Source organism: Nicotiana attenuata, unplaced genomic scaffold (assembly GCF_001879085.1).
Source record: "Nicotiana attenuata strain UT unplaced genomic scaffold, NIATTr2, whole genome shotgun sequence".
NCBI lineage: Eukaryota > Viridiplantae > Streptophyta > Magnoliopsida > Solanales > Solanaceae > Nicotiana > Nicotiana attenuata.
This window is the reverse complement of record NW_017671538.1, coordinates 260,739-274,101: the sequence shown is the minus strand read 5'-3', so window position 1 is coordinate 274,101 and position 13,363 is coordinate 260,739. Positions and strand designations below refer to the sequence as shown.

The 13,363-nt window shown below is 36.1% G+C and overlaps 1 protein-coding gene across 1 annotated transcript; it reads right to left on the bottom strand.

Moving 5' to 3' along the window:
* Positions 1-2,438: 2,438 nt before the first annotated feature.
* On the bottom strand, positions 2,439-5,548 carry LOC109208866. Its single transcript, XM_019372023.1, has 5 exons — positions 5,407-5,548; positions 4,954-5,242; positions 3,974-4,524; positions 3,274-3,884; positions 2,439-2,783 (listed from the first exon to the last, which is right to left on the bottom strand). Exons 1-5 carry the CDS (start codon positions 5,546-5,548, stop codon positions 2,439-2,441), a joined length of 1,938 nt encoding a protein of 645 aa, XP_019227568.1.
* Positions 5,549-13,363: the final 7,815 nt, after the last annotated feature.

The window sequence follows — 13,363 nt, the reverse complement described above, 5'->3', positions numbered from 1 at the left end:
AAGACCTTATTCCAAACTTGTTCCAATCATCAAAACACTATCGTTAACATCAAAATCATCGAATTACCACGGATTCAAGCCTAAGTTAAGCTAAAACTTTCGAAACTTGCATTTGATCTAAAACCCGTCCTAAACACCTCCGAATGATCTAAAACTTTGCACGCATATTCAAAATCACCTAACGGAGCTACTGCAACTCTCGGAATTCCATTCCGACCCTCGGATCAAAATCTCACCTACCATCCGGAATTCGCCAAAATCCAACCTTAGGCAATTCAAGCCTAATTCTACACCGGATCTCCAAATTCAATTCCGATTGCGCTCCTAAGTCACAAATCATCCCCCGACACTAGTCGAATCATCGGAAATCCATTCCGAGCCTTCTAACTCATAAGTTAACATTCGGTTGACTTTTCCAAACTAACCTTCTCATAAAGAGACTTATTGTCTCATTTCTAACCGAACTCTAACCGAATTACTTCAAATTCTCCAAACACATATGATGAAACATATAGAAGCATAAAACGGGGAAAACGGGGCGGTAACTCCCGTAACGACGGGTCGGGTCGTTACAACATGAGGGGCTACAGATTGCATGCTAATGTACCTTGGCATACTGTAGATAATGTCTTGATACCAGTCAACTTGAAGGACAAACTACACTGGGTATTGGCTGTTGTCACATTCAAGGAGAGATGTATCAAAGTGTATGACTCGCACAGATCTGCAGGTCATGATGCCTATGTAGTTTCTGAGATTGATAAGCTAGCTAAGCTTCTACCTCTGTATCTATCAATCAGTGCCTTTTACAGAGATAGTCAAGGCATAGATTGGTCTGCTTATTCAGCATACACTGACAAGTCACATAACGATCCCTTTGAAGTTTTTTTCATTTCAGATCTGCCTCAACAGAAAGTTGGGAGCATGTAAGTATTCAATCATCATTCTTGTATGTTATATACAAATCTAATTGTATGAATTATTTTTAATTGTTTCAATCAATTCCTTTTTAGGGATTGTGGATTGCATGTTGTAGCATACGCAGAGTCTCTAAGCACTCTTGGAGAGATTCCAAAAACAACAATTGATTTCACTCTACTCCGTCAAAGATATGGTGCTCTCCTATGGGACTATGCTATGCGCAAGATAGACGATGATGCCATAAGCGAGAATGAAGCACCTTCAAAGATTGCTAGGCAAATCACTGAGTCAAAGGCAAAGATGCAAATAGTGTTAAAATAGCTTTAGGTTATTGTAGTTTTGGAGTGTAGTTTCAAGAAGAATACTGTTTTGAGTAGTTTTGGGTGTAGATGCTATTTAGATTGAAAAACTTATCACTTATAGCAACAGTGTTCGTGTATGACAATTGCAACTTTTCAATGACTGTTTCACTTGGTTTATTCATAAGTATTCATGCTTATTCTTCATTTTGAATATATATTTATCTTACAGGAGTCAAGTATGTATTAATACCAAGTAACTTTGCTTGAACAGGTTTTAGTTAATAAACATGTTAATGTCAAAGTTAGAAACTTTATATATGCTGATGGTATGTTATACAAAAGAATTCAGTTGTATTTTTTTTGCTTTCAGTTGTATTCAATTGTATGTAACTGTCAAATTCAATTGTATTTAGCTGCATTCATTCAGATATATCTTTCAAGTTCAGATAATACATATTAAAGAACACAATTTCAGATGTATTAAGCAGGTTGTACGTAGTCAGTTGTATTCAGATGTACTCAGTTGTATTTAAGTGTATTATTCAGCAGTAGTTAGTTGTATTTAAATGTATTATTCAGATGTATTCAGCATAATTTGAATACATAAAAAATAAGTATTCAATAGTTTAAATGTATTATTCAGATGTATTCAATAGTTATTTTTGATTGCAACTATTCAATTTTCCAGTAAGTTTTCAAATGTATTCAAATGTATTCATATGTATTCATATGTATACATATGTATTCTTATGTATTTTGATAGTTTTCAAATGTTCAATTTTCCAGTAAGTTTTACTTGTATTCATAAGTATTCATGAGTATTAAGCTTTAGTTATTTTTGTTTGCAACTATTCAATTTTCCAGTAAGTTTTCAAATGTATTCAAATGTATTCATATGTATTCATATGTATTCAACTTACTTATAGATACTAAGGTTTTCTATAGGGTGTAAAATTTCCTATATTTATCTGTATAAAAATACTTCAACTAAATGTATTCAGAAAATATTCAAGAAAGTCATTTCAAAATATATTACTTGACAAAGAGAATTTATTATAGCTGATAATGTCATCAAAAGTATTGACAAATCGTTGAAGCACCAATACATGTCAGAGTGTTAACTATTTATTACGTGGAGCATTTCTACACGTTCGCTTGTTATGTCCTCCCTGCCCACATATGCTACATGAATGTTGATTTTTCGGCTGCAGCAATTCACTTAAAGTTTATCGCGCTTCTTCTTTGGCCTTCCAGGAGGTCTTTTCCATTTGGGTGGTAGTACAACCTCTTCTGCAACATGTTCTGGTATATTCCAGTCATTTTTGTCGGTAGCGGGTACACTGGCACATCGTATGTCATTACAATTGTACTTGGTTTGTAATAGTTAGAGCAATATTCTTCTGGCATTAGAAACTTGCTCTTCAACACAGCCCAAGCATGTGGGCATGGCAATTCATCAATTTGGAATCTCCCACAAATACATTTTCTCTCTAACAGGCAGACTGTGTAATTCCTCCCACCAGCGTTAACCGTATGTAAGTATTTAGTTGATGGTACCACCTACATTTAAAAATAGAAATATAAGTTTTGAACACATTTACCTGAATTACCAAATGTATAATGCTGAATTAATAAGTTACATACAACTGAAACATTTGCATATATAAGAATACATCATATATTTAGACCACCAAAATATCAACTGCGAGAAGTGCAGAACTTATCAAAAGTCTGTTGTACTTTAGGCAACAGTATGCTAACGAAAGCATTAGAATCATACGTATTCACAATACATATAAAAATTACATATCAGAGAGCTAGTTGTATTCTGATGTATTCCAATTGTTTTTCCAGCATGTTTTTAGTTATATTCAGTTGTTTTCATATCAGATCTATGGACAGATATGTCTTTTATGTGCTTGAATATAGTTGTATTCATATACATTAATGGTAGTTCTACTTAAAAATGATTGTATTCAGTTGTATTCATGCCACTAATTCAGAAAATAACTAAAACTATATACAGCAATGATAGTAAAATTTAACTTACAGTCATACGTGTACACATTGTCTCATTCAACTCCAGCATCTCCTGGTATTTTTTCCCAAGCGTCTTGTATGTCTGTGTAGCTTCTTTCCGGTTACTACAATTCCAACATCCAAACATCTTCCTAACTTCTTCGAGGAAGTCGTATATTGGCAATTCCCTTGCTGAAACTAGTACAGCATTGATTGACTCAGCAATATTTGACGTCATTGTCCATCCCCTGTTAACAGCTGCATACAACCTAGCCCACTTTTCGTAACCAGCTAACTCTAAGTATTCTTTCACCCTAATATCTACCTTCTCCACCTTCTCCATCAGACTGTCAAATTCAGCTTGTGTGTATGTTTTTGCCATCGAGAAGTATATCTCGCTCAACTTGGCATGGCTCTTTTTGAATTTCTTATATACGTTGTTCCATAGATGCCATATACAAGCAAAATGCGGTACATCTGGATACACTCTCGATACAGATTTAACGATACTCTCATTTCTATCTGAAATGATGCACATGTTTTCCCTTACACCGTATGCTATCTTGAATTGCTCAAAGAACCACGTCCAAGCAGCATCGTTCTCTGAATCAATAACACCATATGCTAGTGGCAATATATGACCTATAAATACAATTGAATATAATTATTTTTAAAACATGTATTTCAATATTTAAAATATTAACAGATTGTATTATTATTCAGATACTCACCTGCACCATCCAACGTGCTTGCCGAAACGAATGTCCCGGTGTAGTAAGATTTTAGGTGACTTCCATCCACAACAACAATTGGTCTACAATGATCAAACCCCCTTATAAAGGCATACAATGATATATACACGTACATGAATTCATTTTTTGGCGATTTTACCATTCTGATGTTGGAACCTGGATATGTCATATCCATTGTATATAAGTATCCTGGTAATTTTTTGTACGAATCAGCCGGTTCACCTCTCAGAAAATTCATTGCCTTTTCTTTAGCCCTCCACGCCAACATGTAGCTAACATCTACACCTAAATCTGATTTCACATCATCAATAATATCCCTCGGAGTGTATTTCTTCTTATGGTTTGTAAGCTTTGGCCTTATAATTCCACCTATAAGGCTGCTACTTGCCTGCCGCTGCTCGTACACCTTGTCCTTCAGCGGACATGTATGGTTATCATTGAATTCTCTCCCCTTGAATAGTTCTGATTTGTTAATGCTTGAAGCCTTAAACCTCCATTCACAATCTTCTGAAATACATAATAATGCATAGCTGCAAATAATTAATCATTTTACATTTGATTAGCATAATTGTTTACAAAAAATACAGCTCATACACAGACAAATACAATCTGACATATATACATCCTGAATTTATATATATAAATTTGTATACTACTGAATTCATTTTAGTTGTATGCGTTTAAACACAATGAATACAACTGAACACACTTGTATGTATATGCAAACACTTAATACCACAGTATACAAAATAAGAACATAATTAGAGCCACTGTTGTGTTTTTACACCAGTAAAATACATTTGAATACATGTATTTAAGGACCCTAAACAAACATATGTTTTCATCTGTTATCATCAGGACGAAAAACACAAATACGCATAAATACAACTACGTTAAACAAACGGCGCGAATCAATAATGGAAAATACAAAGGAACCAAAAATTTAAATACATGCAAACCTGACAGCATTAGACCGATCAACCCGGAATTGAAACCTTTGAGCTATAGCATAATTCTCCATTACCTCTTTCAATGTAGCCTTATCCTTATAAACTTGTCCATCCATAACCTCCTTTTGATTAGTTTTTGAAATTATCAAATCCTTGTGGAGTTCGAACACTCCAATCGCTTCTCCTGAATTGACAAATTCTATAGCCAGTGTATCATCTGTATCGGAACCGTTCCTTTGAACTGCTTCGTCTATTTGCACAATGTCGCCTTGATTTAAACTACCTCCGAATATAAGCTCTTTTCGATATTTGTTATGCACAAAGGATACATCCCAAATTCTCTGTTCTCTTTTTTCAGTTCTACATACACTCTGTAACCCATATCATTGTGTATTTCCATTGGCGTGCAATTTTCTTCTACTTTGTATTGTATTTTAATGGTCTTTGTGCTCAAATCTATACCCAGTTGATTAGAAATTGAAGCAACTAGATCATTAAAGGAGGCATACTCCTTAATCAGTATTCCCTCAATTGAAAAATCGATATAATTGCCCTCATCGTTCCACTTGCCAGAATGACGCAACAAAACTGTTAAACTTGCCATATGTATAGAGCAAATATACCTTATTTTGTATATAATTTGTATCAATAGAAAAAAAAAAGGAGAAGAGAATTGAAGAAGTTCGATCAGATGTTGCTCTGGTTTTTCCTTCTTTTCACGTTTCTGAGTTACTTTCTTTGAGCAGAATACAGATTAATGTGTACTCGTTTTAGTTCTTTGAGTTAAATTAGGAGACTATCATGTGATTTGATTTCCTTCCGTTTTTAACAAGTTTAGGTTCCCAGAATTTGCGCAAAAACGTTACTGTATTTCACATTAATTGCGCTTGAATACAATTAAATACAGATAACACTTAGCTGGAGTTCCCGTTTTTACGCCTATTTTTTTTGTTGTATTAATGAATACAACAGCTTAAATACATGAAATACATTGTATAAAAACATAAAAGATATCTATAAAACGTAATATAGCAAAGGGTATCTATAAATAGCTAATTAGGACTAAAAGGTGATGCTTTATGAAAAATTCTCTTAAAAGTACATCTCTACTCAGAATCAATTTTCGTGACTTAGGATTAGGATATCACAAGTGATATCCTTTCACCCCGGATCCATTATCAATAAAAATATACTTCTTTGCTCTAGGATATAATTTTCCCTCATTAACATGCGCATAAGCAAGGCATCCAAAATCTCTTAAATTAGAGTAGTCAATAGGATTAACTAACCATTCTTCTTCTGGAATTTAAAAGGCAAGTGAGAAATATGGAGAATGATTTACCAAATAACAAGTTATAAAGATCCCTCCACCCAGAATTCACGTCCCAACCTAGCATTTGAGAGCATACATCTGGCTCTCTCAAGAAGAGTCTTATACATGTGTTCTGCGATACTGTTTTTTGAGGTTTTCCTACAAGAGTGTGATGTCTAAAAATTCCATGATTTGTTTAGAACTCAATAAAGTCACCTTCACAGAACTCGAAACCAAATCAGTCCTGAGCTTCTTAATTTTTCTCCCAGTTTGGTTCTCAATAAGTATCTTTCAATCCTTGAATGTGGAAAAAACTTTATTCTTGTGTCTAAGAAAAAATACCCAAATTTTACGAGAAAAATCATTAATAATAGTAAGCATATAACGACGTCCTCCATGAGAAGGAATACGAGAAGGTCCCAAAAGTTCAAAATATATATAATCCAGAATGCCATTAGTTGGATGAGTTGCAGTAGAGAAACTAAAATTTTTTTGTTTCCCATAAATACAATGTTCACAAAACTCTAATTAACTTACCAATAACATGACAACAAAGAAGACCCCTTTTGCTCAACATATGCATGCCTTTCTCACTCATATGGCCCAGGTGCATGTGTCATATCTTGGTGACATCAGACTCAGACATAGATAATAAAATAGCTACAAAATCTGTCACTGCAAGACATATGGAGTACCACAACCGTTAGGTTTTAACAAAGAAAGGGTACATTTACAAACCTTATGAATTTTACCTTCAATCGAGTATCTGCACCCTAGAGACTCTGGAGTGTCCAAAGAGGTAAGATTTGTTTTTTAAATCTGAAACATGACAGACATTTGATAAAGTCCTAACAATACCATCATGAGTCTTAATTTGAAAAGTACCTACTCAAGTAACATTGCATTAGGTATCATTATCCATCACAATAATACCACGACCAATAAATCCATATGTGGCAAACTAGTTCCTATAGGGACACATGTGGTAGGTACAACCAGAATCAAGAATCTACTCGATCTTATTCTTCTTATCCGAGGTATTGTTATGAATCAAACACAACCCAATAAGGATATCAACACACACGTAGCTATTGGGCTGAAAAGAGCTATTGGGCCGAGAACAAATAATATGGTCAGACTAATTTGGGATCCGGGTTGAGTAGTGAGCCCAAGAACTATTCTATTAAAAGAGGAGAAGTCAGTGATTCTAGGGGATTATGCGTATTGTTGAAGAAAAATGTCTCTCCTCTCAACCTCTTTCTCAGGTCTAAGCTTCTCATCTCCCTTCTTCTAATTGTGTGTCTTCTCCTATATCCACAACTATCTCAATGTCTGGATTTTCATGGTTAGACCGCAATTTGAGTGTTAGTCCGACTACTAGTAATTGAAATAGAGGTTAGTTCTTATCAATTATACTTTGAGATTGAAGCATTTGTTACATTGGTGCTTTCATCCATCGGACTCCAATGGAGGTATTGGATCGATTCAGCGGCAGCGGCAACCCAGAGAGCTGGCTTTTTCGGGCCGAGCGATACTTCACTTACCTTGGCTTCGCTGAGAAGGATTGGTTACCTCTTCCCTCCTTCTACCTTGATGGTGAAGCTCTTGCTTGGTTCACTTGGTTGCATCGAAACAAACAATTCTTTGATTGGACACATTTTTATAAAATTGCGCATACGATTTGGACAAAGGACGTTAACAGATTCGGTGAGTAGGGAAGATACTTCACGAGCCCGTGTTGACTACGTGAGTTACAACTCTGCATCTCCACAACCGACCTCTGCATCTCCAGTTGCAACTCTGAGCCATGCCCCAAACTCGTCTGACTTGGATGCCGCCTTCAACAGTGGAAACTCACAGGAAGCCAATGTGTTCGATAATTGTCCAACAGAGCTGACGAGTGTGACTCTCGTGAATTGCCATCTTCAGTTCTGTCTCTTGAAATCCAGGTTGCTTCGGACTCTGTTGAACTTGAACCTATAGATTATATAGATAGTGAAACTACAACTTTAGCAAACGATGAAAAACCAAATGCACAGGTTGCGTTCCCCGTGACTGAATCTGCTTTAGAAGTTAGAAAAATAAGCCATGTGAACAAGGTGTTCACCGAGAGTCCCAAAAATGATACTTCATAGTTAATCGATCGTGTTTCACATAACGAATCATGGCTGATTCTTTTTCTGGGTAGCCACGGGTATGTGCATCAACATGATAAGAAGCTCACAATAGCTCAGGAGGTTTTAGTTATTGAGAAGTCTGTCTCTGATGACATTTTATTTGTTGAGTCTGAAACTCCAAATTGGGATGAACAGTTCGCGTTGATAATTAAGCAGCCATCATTATGTGATTTTCGACTTCTAATTTTGAGTTTCATACTCCTAAATGGCTATGCTACTTTACCTTATGGTACTAAGAAGAAAATTTTGACGGATGACAAACTTTCTGTTTTTGGTGATGTTATCATGGTAACATGTCTGCTTTCTATTGATACCAGTGAGTTGGTAGTCTCACCTTCCAGTGCGAGATCTATTCGACTTGTTTATCCATTTCCTTGTGGTGGCTAAGAACCTGTAGTATCCCTAATTAAACAAGTTGTTGGAACTTTTGCATGGCATGACCGCGATCCATGGACTGGCGGTGCACTGGTTTCCACAACGCATATGGAGAATTTTTGGACTCCGAAGGTTAAGCTATTGCTACTGCTGGAATCTACTGGCAAGTTTTGCTCATACGCATCTTCTTACTCTATAATTAAAGTATGGGATCGCGGACGACAGTGGTGTGTGAATTCTTATTATAGTGAGATAATTAGAAATATAATTATTGGCTTAGAGATAAGTGATATATCGCTGAAGAAATGTGACAATGCTGATTCACAAGTGGAAGGATTAGAACTTTCTTGTATTGGATTACACTCACCAACAAATGCCTTGACATGGGTACCAGCTGAACCTTTGAGTTCATCTTCCACCATTGCAGATCTTGTGGCCACCTCAAACCGAAACCAAGCATTTGGTTCCCCGGATATCTTCTGTAATACTCTTAGATATTCTATTCATTTTCTATTTGCACTAGACTTGAATAGTTGTTCTCCAACCATGAACAAGATAGGGCAACAACATCCTAGTACTCATGATGAACAACGAGCTAGCCAAATATCCTTATTCATTCAGCACATTAGCGCATGTATTGCTTCCAGATATGTTGTCGAGGTGGTTGATAGGCTTTGTGTGAAGAAGGTCAATGAGGATTCAAGCCTTGTACAACTTTCTCATGGCTTTTATGTGGAAACTACACAATTCCTGAGAGTAAGAGCAATTACAAGTACATGTCATCCTATTGTCTCTTATACTACCCTCATTCATGGGCTTTGCAGGAATGATAATTTGGATGAGCCACTCATTTTGAAGGAAGCAATGATATTAAATGGCAAAAGGTCAATAACTGTCATGTATAGGATGTTTATTCCGCTGAAATTTATGAAATATGATGAAGTTGAGTGTGTGTTGACAAACATATCTCACAAAGGGCTTGTTCCAAAAGTAAGTACTGTANTGTTCCAAAAGTAGTACTGTACAATACCATCCTTCCTATCCATTGCTCAACAGAATATATCCTGAAGGATCTGGTTACCAAGGAAAGGATACTAAGGTGTTTGAGGCAAATTGATGGGTTGCTGATTACATTACACAGGGTGCTTTTGTGGGGATTTGCTTATGGAAAGTTTGCCTTGGTTCACTCATTTCGCTCTCCGCTATCTGCTTCGCGAAGAGGGCAAGCAATATTTTGTCGATATGCAGGGCAGGTTATGATGGCACTCAAGTTGATAACATTTCTAATGTATGAGAGCCACAAAGGACAAGGTTTAGATTGGTTCACTAAAGGTGCATTGGATCCTATATTTTCCTCTAGGCACAAAGAACACCTTAGTATTCATAGAATTGGTTGGGAGCTCGTGAGTATCACTATTCTTGACTTGAACCTTGAGAACAAGGTTCTCATTGAGGACGACAGTATTAATATGAATCAAACAAAACCCAATAAGGATATCAACACACACATAGCTATTGGGCTGAAAAGAGCTATTGGGCTGAGAACAAATAATATGGTCAGACTAATTTGGGATCCGGGTTGAGTAGTGAGCCCAAGAACTATTCTATTAAAAGAGGAGAAGTCAGTGATTCTAGGGGATTATGCGTATTGTTGAAAAAAAATGTCTCTCCTCTCAACCTCTTTCTCAGGTCTAAGCTTCTCATCTCCCTTCTTCTAATGGTGTGTCTTCTCCTATATCCACAACTATCTCAGTTTCTGGATTTTCATGGTTAGACGGCAATTTGAGTGTTAGTCCGCCTACTAGTAATTGAAATAGAGGTTAGTTCTTATCAATTATACTTTGAGATTGAAGCATTTGTTACATGGCCGAGAGCACATCACCGTTTAGAATCATTCTCAACAATACAAGCTTCAGTATACTTTTCAAGTTATTTCTTTTTACCTTCTTTATTCTTCGGTTTATAACATTCAGAAATATCATGCCCAAATCTCTTGCAATAATGACAGGTCTTCATGGAATTATGTCCCATAGACTTAATGTGAACTTTTTTTTTACTACTACTCCCTCTATCGTGAATCCTATCTCTTACAAGTAAACCCTCAGCCTTGACTAGAGCTGTCAATAAGGGCGGGGCCGGGCTAGCCCAGCCCAGCCTACGTGGGCTTTAGCAATTGATAGGCGGGGCTAGCCCACCATTTTGATGGGCCTTATAATGGTTAGCGCACCCCAGTCCTATGTGGGCTGCGGGCCCCCGAGTCGGCCCATCATTTTTTAAAATATAATTTCATATTTTTTCTTTAAGTTCTAACCTAAAAAAGATAAATATTTAAAAGTTAAAAAAAAAATCTTATTGGAAAAATTTCACAAAACTTAATAATTTTTTATATTGCTCCAATATATCACAATAAACGCTAAAAAAGTAAAAGACAAGACTATATTTCATTCACTAAAAGTCAAAACTCAAAACAAAAGTCAATGATGTTTATGGGATATCCAACACATCCTCTTCATAAAACAGATTTGAATCCGTTTTTGAGAAGGTTATCTTAACATCTTCACTTTCATCTACATCTACAACTCCTATGCAATATTAATTAGTTAAATATTAAGAATAATTAAATTTTTAAAACTAATTGTAGACAATAAATTTGCGTCAAGAAAATAAAATCAAGACCGAAAATATCGCAACAATCGTAGTATTTTATTTCGATTATTTTGAGTGTACAATCTCTATGAATCCTCTGATTCTTCTTTTCAACAGCAAATAAATTCAAGGGCCTTTGAGCTTGATCTTGAATATGTAGTTGTCGCCACGAACGATGATCTTGTTATTGAGCTTTAACTTGATTGCTTGAACTTGACCTTGATTTGTTCTTCGTTCTTGAGCTTGAACTTGATTTGTTCTTCGTTCTTGAGCTTGAACATGATTACTCGAAGCTTGAAACTTGTGGAGAAATTTGCGGCGTTTGATCCACGAGCTCTCTCTTGCTTCTTGTTATAACTTCTAGTGTCTTTTCTGAGTTATGAAGACCCCTATTTATAGTTGTGGAAGGGAGGAGTCATGATAAGAACAAACTCTTTCCGACCAATCAAATTGAAGTGTGACATGGCCGCATTTGATTGGCCAGAACATGTCACTTGCACACGTGGCGCGATTTCATTGGCCTTTCAGTGTGACAGGGCATGCCTTGTCATTCTAACACGTGGCATGATCCTATTGGCTCTTCCATTTGACTTGGCGTGCCACGTCATTTGACACGTGGCACCAAACTGGGCCTCGAGGAAGATGTTATCTTGGGCTTAATGAAGTTGGCTCATCACTTTAGCCCAACTAAATGGACTAGCCCAATGGATTAAGACTTATTTATTTAATTCATATATATTGGACTTATATAATTAATTCATTTATATATTAGCCCATAATTTTTATTTGGACCAATGTATCTTGAATTTAAAATATAATTTAAATTATTTTATGAATTTAATTTTAATAAAATTTATATGCCTACAAATGCCCCTGCTTCAAGACTTGTTGAGGTATAGGCTTTTCGTAACCGAAAGCGGGTCACAAAGTATTGCTAACTTGTCAAATTTGTCGCATACCAGAGTAGTATGTAGAGTACTACCTATGTAATTTGTTACATATATATCCAATCAATTACCTGAACAATGTAATAACCATTTACCTTTGAATAAGGACAAAGACCAAACAATGCAAACTATTATTTTAAAATAAGTTGTAGTGCCAGTGCATCTCCATATCTCAGTAGGAAACTAAAATCAAGACTTATTGTAATGATTGGATCACATTCTTTTTTGTTGCCATGATTAGAAAATTTCATACAATTTGAATGTATTTGAAAATTTCACACAACTTGAAGACGTAGCCGACCTTGTGTTATTTGGAAATGGGATTTTTTGCGTTAATCTCCATGAAAGTGTAGCCGCCAGTGATTTCAATTCCATATAGCAATTTGAATTGCTTTTGGATTCCTACGATATCTGCCAAGACCAATCCTATTACGAAGTAACAATACAGTAGCGGAACTCTATCCGGAGTGCAAAATACACAATCCCACATCGGAAGCAAACTTTTAACACCCTCTTCCGTAAATCTATATAAACCCTCATGTTCATATTTGTTGAGTATCAATTCGCAGTATTTGCAAGCCACTTGAGTCTATTTTTGTGGACTCGAAAGTATTATCGTGAAGGTAATTTCTTCTTCTTTTCTTGTGCTTTTCTTGTTTTGTTGTCTTTTTTTCTTTTTTGTAGGTCAAGCGAGAAAGATATGTTCTTGTTCAACAAGATGATCCACGCATGAAGAAGACGGTCTTAGGGTGTGAGGGGATGGGTACTCATCCCTGCCCAAATATCGGAGAGATTACTCTCAGTGGCCCAACTATCGGAGAGATTACTCTCAATGTGGCTCGACTATCGGAGAGATTACTCTCAAAATGACCCGACTATCGGAGAGATTACTCTCAATGTGCCCTGACTATCGGAGAGATTACTCTCAATGTGCCTCGACTATCGGAGAGATTACTCTCAAT

Coding starts and splice junctions, on each gene's coding strand:
- LOC109208866 (XM_019372023.1), bottom strand. CDS start 5,548: ATGGCAAGTTTAACAGTTTTGTTGCGTCATTCTGGCAAGTGGAACGAT. Junction 5,243..5,406: donor TTCAATTTCTAATCAACTGG/GTATAGATTTGA, acceptor AATATCGAAAAG/AGCTTATATTCGGAGGTAGT. Junction 3,885..3,973: donor AAGCACGTTGGATGGTGCAG/GTGAGTATCTGA, acceptor TTGTATTTATAG/GTCATATATTGCCACTAGCA.